This window comes from Sceloporus occidentalis, unplaced genomic scaffold (genome assembly GCF_023333645.1).
Source record: "Sceloporus occidentalis isolate IW3139 unplaced genomic scaffold, rSceOcc1.0.p SCAF_23, whole genome shotgun sequence".
Lineage (NCBI taxonomy): Eukaryota > Metazoa > Chordata > Lepidosauria > Squamata > Phrynosomatidae > Sceloporus > Sceloporus occidentalis.
In genome coordinates this window covers 14,928,826-14,945,217 of record NW_028317003.1, presented here as the reverse complement: position 1 = coordinate 14,945,217, position 16,392 = coordinate 14,928,826, and the positions used below count along the sequence as shown (strand labels likewise).

Below are 16,392 nucleotides of genomic sequence, written 5' to 3'. Positions count from 1 at the left end.
AAGGAAATAACCTTTCAATGGTTTTCCTCTGTGCCTCATTGAGTTATGGTGGAGCACAATTATTCCTGTTAAATTACTCTACCAGATGGAAGGTTGCATTGTATATTTAGCTAATTAAGTTGTAAGGGGCTAAAATAATAGCCCCACACATAACGACCATATCAGAACTTGTATAATTAGCATTGTTTTGGATACATGCCCCTTCATTTTTAAGTAGGGTCCTAAACAGGTGTTTTTCAAAATGTAATTAACACGATAAATCAAAATCCTGACCTGTAAAACGATATATAAAAATTAATTAGAATATATTCCACGTATCGGCATTTAAACGACCATGAATATAACGGTCACGTTTTGACTGCACGCTTATTCATAGCTGAAAGGCCTAGAAAGCGGCAAATTCACTTGCTGGAATATGTTTGCTAACTGTTCGTATCACCGACTCTGATCACTGTTATTAAAACAGGATAATTGTCATTTTAACTCCTTAGTTTCCTTCCAGGATTAAGATAAGGGCTATTGAAGCGACCAACAGACTTTAGAAAACTATAAGAAAAATATCTGAACAAGTTTTTACCTCAGAGGTACCCAGAAATAAATGAGTTAACTTAACCTCCAACAAGGCAGCTACTTGCTAGAATTACTGCTCCAAATGCCCATTTTATAGCACTTTTCATGAAACCAATTATTATACATCTGACACTTTTGATATTTGAATATGCAAAAGGGAGAAAAATGGCCTTTATTGCTTCCTGTAAATGAATAGAAAACTGGAATCTCAAACTATGATTCCTTCTACAAAAAGTACCTTTTTTACAGATGCTGACATACTGATCACCGTAAAGAAATACGTAGTAATAGCAAATACATTTTATTGATCGGATCAAAAATTTCCATTTTAAATGCATATGATGAATGCCTGCTTTGACAGAGCGTCTAACTTTTTTTATTTCCTATGTCCACTAAGCAACTTCTTCTGGCAGAGAAGTAACGTCCTTTAGTTCTTTATTAAAGTCTGTTTCATATAACACACACAAACACACACGCAGATTACATATATAATGTATAATTATGCACAAGAAACATATTTAGTCAAAGATCCTATATTGCATTTTCATTGTGTTATAGTCTTCAAGCTATGTGTTTTTTTCCTAAATACCATCCTTTTGTAAGGGATTGCATATAAGTATAATGTATACATTTTTTTACTCCGCTTCAAATCCATTAGCTGCTGAGATAGAAAAACATGATCTGGGCTCAATAAAACAGAAGGTTATATTGGGTTAACAGCCATTGGCTTGAATGACAGTTAAGGTTAGTAGTCGCCATTAAACCCTAGTGAATATCCTCCATAAAATCAGTTGAAAACTACATTTTGCTGCTGTCATGAGAGACGGGCCCCATAAACAGGAAAGATGAGACAGACGGGGTATTCTGGTAGAGTAAACAGCAACCACATTGTCACCGTGTTGTTACGTGCTTTAAAAAGAAAAAAAAAATGTTTTTTTCTCAAGTAGACATCAAGATAATGTGGATATAAAAGGGATTTGTAATTAACTGTCTGAAAAAAAAAGGGGAAAACATCTGGTGATCATGTCATTGTGTACTCACCACATCTGTGCTTTAATCACTATTGACTCACATGTACAAAGGTAACTATAAAACAAAAAAATATTTTATGAGACATTGATATATGCGACCAATTCATTTTTTTTTTTTAATAATCATAAATTATATGCATATGGTACTTTAGTTATTCCGTTCAAACATGTCATAGTCTTTTTTGGGTGAATCTGATGAAATTGTAGAATGGGAGTAAGTTTGTAGCTGGGGGACCTTTCATTGACAATGAATTTGTTCATGAATCTGTGAGTTAGTTTATGTATATGTTAAAGATGCTGTTTTAGATAATTTGGCTGTCCAACATGTTGAGAAAATAACCATTAGCAGCTCTGCCATTTTATTCTTTCCTCTGAAGGTTTAATCACGTAACAGTTTCTATGGCAACAACCTATTAGTGCCTGTTTTTTTGTGGCACGTGGTAAGCGTTCCCTGAAATATTCTGCCTGAGACAAAACTTGAAATGATTGAAGAGTTATTTCTGGAAAAGATTTGGGTATGCAATGGTGCTAGCCTAGGAATTTGTCGAGAAATCTTATTGATTCCACAAAAAAGAGAACATATACAACCAATAACACCGAGTTATACCTTCACCTAGGATACATTTTTGATCAATTTACGATGTTATAGTGCCTCCTTCTGCTTCCACAACTCTTACTAAGGCTCCCTGAATCAATCAACCAAAACCAGCAATTAGAGAGAGGTGACATAATGGGGAGTTATAACTACATAGATTCTGGTTAACATATAATATTGCTTATTTTAATTTGTAAACACCATTATGTTGGTTTATAGAGCAGTAAAGTGTTGGATGTGGGAAAAGTAACATCCGCTATGTAATGCCTAAGCTTTTAAGATGTTTTGCATTTGTATTTCACAGTTCTACATTCCTTCTTACTGTTAAAGTGTGTTTTATTCAATTTTGATATACAATTTTTGACATACAAAACGATTTCTATAGGGGTTGTGAAATAAAACCCCAAAAATACAATAAGCAGATCAGTTCTTGTTAGTTGCCCTTTTTACTGACATTTATGCAGAAAATAAATTTCTATATAACCAGGGGTAGGTAAAGGGTCCGTACCCAGCCACCAGTGTAAATGACAAGGCTTGTGGAAGTTGTCATTGTTGCTTATGGGGCATTTAGTCAAATGTCATTCACATAGAATGTTTCTACCTACCCCTGGATATAACTTGTATTCTGGATCTCTGGTTACCTATGGGCAGATTTAATTCTATAACAAGTCCTGTCCCCCCCTCTCCAACCCCCGCTTCCTGTCTTTTTTCATTAAAACCTGATTTTCAGTAGACACGCAACACACTGATGCAAAGGTTGTTCTTTTTCCGCAGACCATCAGAAATGCAATGTCATCCACACACAACAGAACTAACCACAAATGTTACTTAAATGAACCAAAGTGCTTTTTATTTCCAAAAGAAAAAAAGCAACAAAGTTATTTATGACTACATATTTTCCAGAAAGCTTTAATTTTAAGAAATTTTGAAACCAAATAAAAATATATTAAAAAAATCAGCAGAATTACTAAATGGTTCTGATTTCGCATAACTAACCTTTTTTGTCAAACATATTTCCTCTCCCCTTTCAAGTTATTTTTGACGTTCATATGGCTCATGTAGTCATTTAACCCCCCCCTTAAAGAGGTAATGTCACATATTATAGCATGGCTCCTGACATTTTAACACTAAATACCCCTACACAGCATTCTGGGCTTTTTGGAAAAAGGGCATCGGGGTAGAAAGAGGGACAGATGGGGTTTGGGTCTCAAGGTGGGATCGTCCCTTCTAAAAGGGATACTTGGTTTGTGTGTTTGTGTGATTAACATACAAAATAAATGAGAGCTTAAAGAACGGAATGTTTATGGGTAAATCCAGTAGATTTCCACTATTGCCTTAAACCTCATTTGTGTTTATTGCCGAGCCAGCCTCCGAATGTACAGGAGAAGACTAAGTTTATACCATGTTGTCGAGTCCTTTTTAATGTACGATTACCTTTATTAATAAAAGTGGGGTTTGCATAATCATTTAATTAGGAGCAAAACTAGTTTACTGCCGCTTTAATATTGTTTCTGAAGATGATTGGATTGAATGAGATCTCAAACTAATTATGAAATAGTGAAGCGTTTCACTATCACACACACCTACACAGAATCTTCATCTGGCATATGTTTGCTGTTCCTTTTAATGTGGAGGCAGCCACGAGTGGGCATTAGCCCAGATTTCGATTAAACTTAATAAAAACATGAAAAAAAATACAGAAGATAATTGCTTTGAACCAAAAACTCATTTTTATCACAAATGTCAATGTGATGTTATCAAATGTATTTAAGTTTTTTTATACATAGTAATACTTTTCCTTGCATAGACAAATTAGTCAATAAGTGTTTTTGTGGGTTACATTTATGCTAACTGTTTTAAGTTTTTAAGTAAATTAGTGCAAAAAAGTCTGGCACATCAATTTACATGTTACATGCTATGCATACGGTTATACCATGTTTAAGACAAGATCACAGAAAGAATAAGGTTTGAGTTCTTCACATCAGTAGAAATGGACAGACTAGATAGACCAAATGGTTCATGTTCTATGTTTCTGTGTCACATAAAAGGAAAATTGTATAAAACTCAACAGGGCTGATTTTCATAAATTTTGAAGGACATCATTGACTTCTCATGAGCACTGGGTCTACCAAGCATGGATTATTCATGATATGTTATGTTCAGGGTCACCCATACCACAACAAAAAGGAACAAAACACTAAGTGCAGCTCCAGACAGCCTCGAATATTTTTAACTGTTAGATTAATTTTCAATATTATACTTAATATTCAAATCCGCCCCTGTTCAGTTCAGTTTACCCCTCTTGTGCCAAAAGGGTAAACTTGGAGTACTGCATTTAGAACATCAAAGCAGGTGGCACGAGTGGATACGCTGGATAACACTTCAGATGTTCAGTACTAAATTCCTGCAGGTGGAGAACATGCAGAAAACGTCTGTTCAGATGCACCTGACCATAAGCATCTTTTTCTGTTTGCATCCTGACACATGTTCTCCCTTATGCCCCAAAGTGCTCACATATTTTTTCAATGAAATTTTTTTTTAGTCTTCCCTTTTACTCCGTGTGTACATATGCACTGAAATTAGTATCCCCTGCAGCAGCCCGTGCTCAATTAGCTACAATGAAAACCTTCTGTTGCAGTCATGTTATTCCTTGAAGTTTTTACATATACATTAATTCTTCAGCTCTTGATACTTATGATCTTAGTACTCAGTGTTCTTGTACTCTTGGAGAACACAGACACAAATGTGCATACAGTGTGCAAATAGGGAGTAATATCATAATGTGTATTGTGTACATTAAGTATTCTGTTACAGAAATAAACTTTGTAATGCGTTACATTTGGGAGACTCGTTAATTATATTTATGCTGTAGGATTTCATTATGTTAAAATTGCTAGGGTAGAAAAGTTAAAAACCCATATTTTATTCAATGAGGTTTCTACACCATTGGCTTACAAAGGCTCTCCATAGGATCTAATGGGGAGTGCCATCCATACATGATGTAATGGGCAGGTGCTCAGAACAAAATACTCTCAGGGCAAAGATCTTATGAATTATTTTCCATGGAGGACAACCTGGGGAGTTTTTTCCCTATAGTATTGGCCAAGTAGTACTTAAGATAAATGAGCCATTGTGTCTTACGCAAGGTTGAATTCATAGCATACCCAGGCATCAGAATGTATTTTCTTCTGCTTATATGCTTAAAATGCAAAAGATATATATGAGCACTTAGTGTTTCTGTGAAGAAAAAACATATCTCCAATGAATACTCGTTTGTTTATTGAAATGGGTGAACTGTGCTTATACCAGGGCTGTGTTATGAGCACCACCATAGGGGGTCCATCTCACATAAGCTAACTCAAAAGATGTAAAGCTTTAAGAACTTCACTGATGTAACACAAATCTTATGCGCTGGCATGAACACAACTCAACAGTCAACTTGAATATTCTTTTATATAATTCTATATGCTTGCTCTCGAGATGATGCAAAGTGAATTAGCATGTGTTGCTGTAGAGTCTTGTGGTCCAAGTTGGCATTTGTGCGTATATGAGTTTTGGTCTAACGTTAACTGTCCAAAATTGTCTTGATTGTCGATGTAAGTTATTATTTTGAGTGTGATACTTTGTAGGATTCACTAGGTTGGTAAGCTTTAAATCTGAGATGTACTCCATCAGAATGCAGAGTGCTGTATACAGTTCACACAGCATAGCCTTGATGTTTGGATATTTAAATAACTGGTGTAAAACAATAATACCTATGGGAATTCCAGAGAGTATGTGGGCTTTTAAAATCCCATCAATATGGAGGTTGTGCAAACCTCCCAGAGGACTGTAATCTGCACTGCAAGCCAACAAGTTTCAGTAAAATACTAAATACATTGTACAAATAATAACTAAATCCTTTATTGTGTTCTGTATAAAATATGACCGGTTGTGTGTAATTAGCACACTACTATAAATAAAGTACAGATTTCACCCAAAATAAACCAATGTTTACATATTATTAAAATACCAACGTTTCCCTCTATTTTGATTGCATCCTACAAGCACAGCCCAGCGGTTTTATGTACACAGCTGTACTGCACATAATTAACCCATTCCGGAAGCTTTTCTTTTCTTTTCTAAGTACAACATGAATAAATTGATCCCTAAAAAAATCTTGATTACCAAGGACATTGACAAATGTTTCTTACAGGGGCCAGACTCTGCACTTGTACCCTGACATTCCTCTAGTAATGAGAGATGGAGCAAAAAATTGCAATTAAACTTTTTTACTTATACAGTAATTGCAATCCTATTTAATCCTAATAGTATGACATATTTCTCTTCTTTTTCTGCCTGCATGCTGTGTAAGCACCCACTCTATGGAAAACACTCCAAGAAACGCTGGACTGATTTCAAACTCAAAAATGTTAGCTAAAAATAGTAACTAGAAACCTAGTAAGCTCTATGGAATATGATGACGCTATATAAATCAATAAATAACAGTAACAATTAGACCTGTAATGTACTGCGCCCTGCGCGTTCCACGATTCCCACCAGTGATTGGGTGCTTAAAGCAGCCAATCACCAGCCAGAAGGCATACCCATTGAAGATAGTGTGAGCTCTTTCTTGCTTGCATGGATGAGTTTTCATAAGAGCCCATGCGCATTGGCAAGCAGGAAATGTATTTGACCAATAGACTTTTTATGCAAAGCAATTGGGGGGGGGCAACAAATGCATAAAGAATGTTCTGATTAATATATATGCATTTATGTGCCAAAAAAGCTAATATGACACTCAGCTGTCAAATGCATTCATGTGGTCTGTGTCCGTATGTGTCGGGGTGAAGACCACACTTTCGTATCAAACACTGCAGACTTTAATGGAATATGCACAGAAGATAATGTTTCCCTTGCTTCTGTAGTACGAAAACAATTAAAAGGGATTTATGTAATAGTAGAATGTGTTACATATATGCGATAGAAAAATATTATGTGGGGTAGACGTAAAGAGTACTTTGGATTCAGTGTGCATTTTTCTTGCATAAAATGTGTGTTGCGTTAGCAAACTTGACAACTTACACTAACAGCTTTCCATAACTTTAATACTTACTTGAAAATGCATCAATATGTCTGGTGGCATGCACGAATAATAATAATAGAACTTTACAGAAACCGTATTTTTTGTCTGGTTAACAAAATACATAAGAAACATATCAGAAAAAAATAAATCACCATGCGTGATGTGGAAAATCTCTGTAAAACTTAGCATGATAGAAAATACATCAAATCATGCTACTCTAGGGCAGCTGCTTAGGGAAATTGCATTCCATGTTCTCCTTATGATCTAATATGTAAAATGAATTGACTTATATCATGGCAAGCTTGATAAAAAAGGGTTCTACAGATGTGAGTTCAATCACACAGAATTATGATTTAGATCTTCTTTCGTGCAGAATGTATATAGTATTTCACATGGAACTCAAAGTATTTAAGCCGTTAGTTTTAACGATTTATCTCCTTTGCAGCTTCCGAGCCCAATCTGAAGGTCCGATCCCGCTTAAAACAAAAAGTGGCAGAAAGAAGAAGCAGTCCTTTACTTAGACGCAAAGAAGGAAATGTTCCCACCACATACAAGAAGAGAATATTTGAAGTTGCAGGTAAATTAATGTTTAGAAGGTTAATAATATTTTTAACTAATTTTCAAAAATATAACTTTATAAGATTTGTTTTTCTTAAAGTGATCTCTGTTTCTCTAAAAAATACTAAGATGAATACCCCCCGTCATAAAGTCTATTTTTTAGAACATCAAGATATGACACTTGCACAAAAGGTCCAAATTCCAAACTTTCCATTCATACCTAGGGCTTCGTCTCCAGACATTTAATACCATCAAATGAGTAGGTGGCACTACTGCTTCATTATCAAAGCTTTTATTTACTCCACAGCGTTAAAAACAAGAAAGCAAGTGGTGCTAATTTCCCAAACCAATAACACACATTTTAGCCTTGATGATTTAATTTCATGTCACATAAGTAATTTTACCCTAAGAGATGTATGTTATTAGTTTGGGAAATTAGCATGACTATGGTCCTGTGTGAAAACATTGTTTGTTTTTAACACCATGTTGTAAATTAAAGCATTGCTAATGAAGCAGTTGTGCCCACTCCATTAGTGGAGGCAGGAGAAGTCGATTTGATTCCATTCTGCACTCCAAAAGACTTTATAGCACCAGTTACTATGAATAAATTCTAATAAATTCTTTAAAAAGTTCTTAGGTGAAGTAATCCAGCAAATGCGCTAGATGCATACTTCAACTAGTATACTTCCAACTTCAATATATTTCCATTTTCCTATCACAGATTGAACACTCAAGTGTATCTTTAGTAATTATTCTGGCCACAGCAAATGCAAATAAATAAAATCCAGTATGTAAATCTAGTTTCTAGTTTATTGGCCTTTTTGGTTTTTTTTATAAATGTTAGACCAATCTATTTTTCACCCACAAATAGTCAAAACAGTGAAGAACTAAATTGAGCTTGTGGTGATATCCATTAGTTTGTCCATGAGCTTGATTTGACAGCCAGTTTAATTTTTTTTGTATGTAACCTTTACCATGATTATTCAACAAGGAGAATGTAATGACTACTTAACACGATGGATAATAGGAGTTTAGAAGTTTGGATAACTCACTGGGGTATTAGGCTTGAACATTAACAGCAGATGTCAAAATGCAAGGGCAAGATTGGCTGAACTATTGGATATGTTTCTATGAGTCTTCAGTATCAACATGTGTAAGGTTATTTGTTTCTCGTTTGATGGCACATTTATGTGGATCTATACCCTTCACATAATTAGAGTTCTTTATGCCGGGTCCACTCAATAAATTGCTTTGTGTCTAGTGGTGTTTGCTGTTTAAGTTCAGTATATACTTCAGTATAAAGCCACCTTTTTCAGAAAGCGTAAAACCTTTCTTCCTAACACTCAGCCAGCATCCCACTCAAGCCATGTGAAGGACCAACAACATCTACAGATCATCCTGACCTGGTCAATTCATTACTGTTTCACTTCCTCCTCAACCACCCAGCTCGATTGTAAAATGGCAAGAGCAGGGTCCTCTTTTCCTTTTGTTACCAGTTTGTTATTGTGTGCAATTTTATTTTTTTATATTTTTGTAATAGCAATGTAGCTTTATAAATGCTTAGCGAAAGTAAAGAACTTATTCAGATTCAAATCCTGTAATCATCTAACCGGTGTATCATTGTATTCATAAATCTAATCTCCATAAAAAATAGATCAGATTTTCCACCCTCTGCATTTTTTCCTCTGTTTGGTTGTCTATCATCAAAAGTAGTCAGTTAAAATCAATGTCAGATTCTCTGAATATGACATCTACCTGTCAGTCCTTTTTTTTACATTTTTTTTTATATCTCTGAATATTTATTTGAATTGTTTTTATTGCTATTGTACTATTATAGTTATTCATTCCATCTATCCAATGGTTTCAATTGCTTTTAGAATCTTCAGTGAGTAGCTGTTCCCCAGTATCGGGACCTAGCTCACCAAACAATGGTCCAGTTGGCATGAATGTTGAAAAGGAAACTTCCGTGTTGTCATCAAGCTCTCAAACTGAGGTAGGAAAGATCTGCATGTTGTTGTGGGTGGATTTGGATGTTAAAAGTCTAAATTGTTTGGCAAACCACAGTTATGACAGGGAATTATTGACACAAAACACTCTGATAACGCTCCTAAGAGCAACAAATACTCACATTGGGGGTCTACTCAGTGATGACCAAGCTGAACATTTCAGAAGACTGATTAACAAGTTTGTCCTTAATTACCTCAGTTTTTGAGGGCTGCACATCTAATCAGAAGTACTGTGCACATTTTATCTACAATTTGTACTTCTATAAAAATCAAGGAATACATGGCAATTTGCAGGAGGCTCAATTAGGAATTTATTATAACAAATCCAGCAGACTAATGTAAATCTTTGTCATCGACTAAAGTCTCTGGTACAAAATCCACTCTGTATATGGTTTCTTGTTTAGTTTGCGGGATTTATTATTTATTTTCCGTACTTCTATATTTTAGATGTGTCTTGTAACAGCTACACATTGACTCTAGGCGTTTGTCTGTATTATTAGTAGGACATCTAGACCTGATGACAATTATTTTGACACCTGATAATGCAAATGATAAGTAAAACTTATGTATAGATTGATATGGACCAACAAGATATTGGTCCATATCTAATGTGGCCCAAGTATGCATTCTTGGTTTACTTCCCATGAAATATACGGTACTTATTTTAAGTAATTTCAGCTAAGATTGTTATGTATTGATATGGCTTTTATGGCTGTGCTTTTCACCCAACACACATATCACAGTATCTTTTGCTTATATAGTGTAATATTCAGATCAGGCATACGGTTGCCCAGGTTAAAGAAAGAACTAGATTTCTTTAGGTCATCAACAGGACATCCACTCCAGAAGCTGCAGACATCCACTACTTCCAGTCTTCCCCATCATAATAAATTAATTGTTTGTGAACTGTGATCCTGGGGGCAGGTGTTTGACCCCTGTCCACTGATTAGTAGCCTCCCTGTGGACCCTGGAAGAGCAAACAATGCTACTCTGATGGCTAACATGTGGCTTTGTCCTGTGACTCTTTATACTAGAAATCACCAGATTGCGGTGATGGAAACGAGACTTCATTAGTCCACAATTAGCCTAGCTATTAGTATTCCATGATGAGGTACCAAGTAACACAGATACATGTGTATACTGCACCTTCAACCCGATTGTCTGCAGCTTCCGTAGAATCTGGTAGCATACACACGTATATATACATGCGTTTAAATAGTAGCGCTATTTATATTAAAATAGTTTTATTCTGTGGTTTATTAGCTTTCAGGCTCGTAGGGAGTAAACGATTTGTGGTTTGGCGTTTTTCATTACTTTGGGTGAAATTCATGACTTTTTTTACTGCCAACAGGAAGTAAAATATTTTTCTCCATTACATGAGGAGGAGCCAATTATTGTGTCTGTTTCTTGGAACAATGCTTTTTGGCAGTTTTGGATAAGTTGAGGAATAATTTGGAGGCGGATACGAAGCAGATCTCAACTGATAAGAAGCTTCTGAATTACCCAATATGTGCATTTTAAAAGTTATATAAACTCAGTGGTAGACAGAATGTTTCCAAGCAGACTTATTTCTACCTTTCCATTACAGATTGAATTATTTTGACTTACATTTAGACATAATTATCAGAGGAATATTATAGGTTTGTGCGAGGAGGAAAGTTGGCTGTTTATATTAATATCAGTAAGGTAAATCTTTTATTATAGTTGTTGAAAAGATGGATTTTGGTATTTCAAAATAATAGCCAGTATAAAAATATTGCATCTCAACAATGCTTTTATGCATTTTTTACAGTTGAAATATAATGGGTGGGAAACTAAAACTACTCAAGACATTTTCAGATTTTTGTATGACAGAAAGACCTCCTGAAAAGTAGGACGGGTTTTTATTCTGTGTTTTTGTGATCTACTGCTAACTCTGTTTGATATATTAAGATGTTATATGGGGTCTCTTAATAAAAATGAATATCCCAAAACTCAAGTCCGATAAAAAGGGGTTACTGTACATCTAAGTGGATATATTTAGTCGGAACTGCCTAACTGAAATTTGGCAATTTCTGCCGTCACAAACATCATATGCCATTCCCCAGTAAGCAGTATAGAAGGCATTAAGATGCCTTCTTGTGCCAGCAATGGATGCTTGACATGTTTTAGAGCGTCTAGTAGGCAGAATATGCAGAATGACAGGTATAATGTATGAGCACAAGGGACTCCAGATAAATATTGATTTCGGGAATTGAGGAGCGGAAAATGCAAAACAGAATGGTAATTCATTGGTGCTGCTTGGGGAAGATGGGTAGTTGCTTGCAGGGTAAGTGCTGCAGTGTAAATCCCTGGTTGGCTTGTTACCCACAGAAAGCCCATTTCCGTGGCAAACAGTGATCTGTGAAAGCAGCCTTTCATGACTAGGACCTCGTAAGGGCAATGTTCTATTTACTTAACATATTGAAATGTATTTAATGTATTAAAATGAGGCAGTAGAAAGTTCAGAAGATAAAGGAGAGCTGAATAGCCTATTGTTCCTCCATACACCTATTTGCTTACTCAAGAAAAATATACAATATATTATGTGTTTATAGAAAAAAAATGTATAGAAAAAAAGAAAACTCCAATATAATTATTAATCAATTTTTATTTTTATTATAATTCATTCTATGATATTAAGAGCCAAGTTTGATTCCAGAAGTTTCTCTATTGAGTAAGGGGAAATATTTAATGAAAGGGAATCTGCACATACATAGTATCTGATTTTCAAAGAATGGTGTTGGGTGGAATGGGTGCTGAGGACCTTAAAGTGGCTCTATTGGGGGAAAAACATTTGTAAAATAGGAAGATCATAAAATTTGTTTTTGAAACACTAATTTACGTCATTTTAGCACTATTTTGAGACTTTGTTATGGGAAATAGAACACAGCAACAAGTGGACATTATAAGTGTTTCGAAGTGAAAGGTTCAGTGACTTTTCCCATATAAGTCCTCCATGAGAATCCCATTCCATTAAGACTTGTGAATCTCTTTTTTGGCATTCTGATTAGAAAGATTTGCCACCTAAGACTAATAAAAGAGGTTAATGGCTACCATCCATCCTACTCGGGAGGCTGTTTAATGACATTTAACAATGAATGACTATTTTCTCAATGTACTATAAATACAGTAATTTAACACCCTTTACTACTGTGCAACCATTTTCTGTTTATCATTCCACCCTTGGGAACACACAAATGTCAGGGAGAAATTACTCATCCTGGCTCATCTGGCATTCTCCAGCCTTTGGACCAGGTTATGAGCTGCATCTGAAAACAAAAATGTACCAAGAAGGTTATATTTTTGCATAACATCCTGTATTTTTATGTTGCCCTGCTGTTCACTGACAGCATTGGCTTAACACAATTTATTTTCTTAAGTTAATTGATATCCCAGATACGTCCATTATGAAACATATAGCCTTTCCAACCTTTCCATGCTTGACAAGTTGTTATATTTATGTAGTCAATCCTATGTGTGCAGTATCTTGCTTGGAGGTGGTCTATTATCACAGACCCAGATGCTTTTTGTTTGGGAAGAAAGCAGTCCGTGTTGTCATACTGTTACACAGAGTATTCTTTTTCAGCGATGTGACTCCCCTGGGGATAATATCATGGCAGAGCTCCTAATTTTAATGAAGCCTATGCGTCTGTTATTAGGTAGCAGTGCCACCATGAGCATGGTGAAATCATCTCTCTTTAATAGTAACATTCTATATATCTATCTATCTACCTATCCTTCTATGTAGTTTTCACCAGTTTGCACCAATACAATCTTCTGTATCACTGATTTTATGTGCAATTAATTTAATCCGAGCTGTGATTCATTTGTTTGTCAGAACAATAAGTTAAAATTTTGCGTTTTTGTTTGCTAAACCTGAAAATAGTACCGTATGATATGTAACCCACACTTGTCATTTTCTTTTCCAGCATTTGGCATCACATCACCAACATATTGTGCATCCTGAAAAGTCACTGAGTCTACTGAACCTATACAATTCTCCTTCCTTGCCCAATATTACCTTAGGACTCTCGGCGGCAGCTTCTCAAATCAGTGTAAGTGACTTTTATACAGAAGCACAGAGAACATTCAATTTGCAGGAGTATTCCTGAGAATGTTCCTAAAGTGCCTGCATATCTATACATTTAGCTTAAGCCATACTGGGCCATGTATCCCGTCTTAGAAAACTGTCCCTATATGAAGTGTATGGGGATACTCTGTATAAACAGTATATACCTGCGATGTGGAACATAGATGGATGAATTCTGTGTAATAATCAGAGGCCATAAGGTAGATATTTTTTCCTCTTTCACTTTCTTACGCTAGCAATAGGATGCAGAGGTTTGGCACAAAGCTAGCCCGTTCAATTCCAGCTATTTTCCATAATTTTCCTGCCTACAACCAACCGAGGAAGCTATTGTAACATAGACTTGTATACGAAACCAGCCAAATCATATGCTGTTTACGTGTACGCACACCGAGGATGTTTTATTTTTTTTTTTAAAGAATGATTTAATATAGCATTCAAGTTGTGCTTACTGAGGACAAACGTAATTCTTTCAAGAAAGTCACATTGGTTTTACCTTTAGCTTTTTTATTTCTTTAAGTATCCTCTTTAGAAGTAGTAAGATCTTTTTTCATATGTGATGGATCCATTGATATTTTTGTATTTTCATCTTACTGTGTCCCTTTGGTCACTGGAATAGTGTCTCTCTACTCGTGCAGTGTTGATATTTCGCATGCTGGCAGACCATTGTTTTTCTTAAGGAGCCAATACTGAGCCCAAAGTAAAACAGTGGCACCTAATTATTAACAAGTTGAGGATCTGCTAAAAGAATATCACTGAATGTTTTTTATATTGTATCTTGTGTTATTACTTTCTAGTTAGGTTTTATTAACAGTGGAAGGTAGTTGGCTTATTATTAACATACTGGATACTATCCATATTCCACTGGACAAAGCTCATTTTGGCTGATGGTTATTGTGAATGATGAAATCACGTAGGTTCACGCCACAGGATCTCGGTGTGGACTCAACTTCTTCAGAAATGTTGAGTATGTAACAAGGAGCTAATTTCATGTGCAAGAAACTTTTTATAATGACAGTTGATCGCTGCACGGCAGGGTCTGAGAATAAACTATGTTGATGAAAGGAAATTGCCTTCAGAGACATAGAACAAAAGGGCAAGTTAGATGAATGAGGGCAGAACAAGAAAACAAGATGAGGTCTGGTCATGGATAGGTGAGAGGGCGAAACACAAATATGGGAGAAAGAGACAGATATGCATTTTTACAGGAGAAACTACAGTGGGTTAATTACCTTTTAAGTGCAGGGCTATATGAAACGCAGCATTGTGCAGAAAATTGACTTCCAAAACTGAGCACAAAGTCTGCTCTAATGGCCATAGAAAAGTGAGTAATTTTCCTTCATTTTTGTGATAGTGATTTTTTTTAACCCTTTACATAGACACATTAAATTTACAGCAGATAAGAACCAGTCCTTGATTTTGTGTTAGATTCAGAACAACCATGCCTATCCCATGCATGCTTAAATTCCCATGCTGTATTAGCCTCTTACCACTTCCGATGGGGCCCTGTTCCACTTATCTACCACCCTCTCAGTAATGTAAACTTGATTACGTTACGTCTAAGTCTCTACCCTCAAGTTTTAGATTATGACCTTTTGTTTTAACACTCCCCCTCCTTTGAAATAAATGTCCCTCCTGTACTTTGTTAAATCCCTTTATGTATTTAAATGATCTCCCCTCTCTTCTTTCCTCCAAGCTATACATAATTATTTGAATGCCCAGAAACTCTGAAAAGGAATCAGAAATGAACGAGCTATTATTTTCTTAGGATTTTTTTTATTAATTATTATTATTATTTTTTGTATAAGGAAAGTTTGGGTCCAGTGCTTTGATGTTTATTTTTTTTAATGAGATAAACAACATTGCCTTTCTGCAACACGACTATATGACCCCACATCTTTTTTTACATGGACAGTTACCAGTAACAAATTGCTATTTTGAGATGCGTTCTGGGAAAACTTAATAATGAAGCAATAAAGTTCCATAAATCCCAAAGATGCTTCACTGGGAAATATAGAGTATAAGTTCAATAAGACCTCACTGTACAATGTTTTGTTAATAACGCAAAGCAGCTTTAATTATCGCATTGCACATTACCTGATATAATATTACTATTACTGCATCTCTACATACAACAGCCTTCTGCTCTTCGTCTTGTTTATTAAGGATAATAATGAGCTCATTTCACATCGATACACAATATAAATTAATATTTAATTACTTGTTTATTAAAAAAAAAACCCTGTCTCATTATTAACACTGTGAGGTGCATGATTCTAAAAAAGGAAGGTATTCTTTAAGTGTTAAAATGCCCTAAATTAAAATCATTGATAGGTTTATCATCTCTGCTATGGAAACAGGAAAATAATGAGATCTGTAAGTTACAATAATAAGGCTGACCCCTTTGTTTTGTTATATCTATTAGTATTATTATTATGATAATTTATTTCACTTCGGTG

General features: G+C 35.3%; 1 protein-coding gene across 1 annotated transcript in view; it reads left to right on the top strand.

The window, feature by feature from the left end:
* LOC149300859 (histone deacetylase 9-like) overlaps positions 1-16,392 on the top strand; it is a 157,112-nt gene that overhangs the window by 60,732 nt on the left and 79,988 nt on the right. The window contains exons 8-10 of the mRNA XM_089484893.1: positions 7,707-7,838; positions 9,697-9,812; positions 13,776-13,901. Of these exons, the coding sequence (XP_089341019.1) occupies positions 7,707-7,838; positions 9,697-9,812; positions 13,776-13,901 (374 nt within the window). The remainder of the gene's footprint in view (positions 1-7,706; positions 7,839-9,696; positions 9,813-13,775; positions 13,902-16,392) is intronic.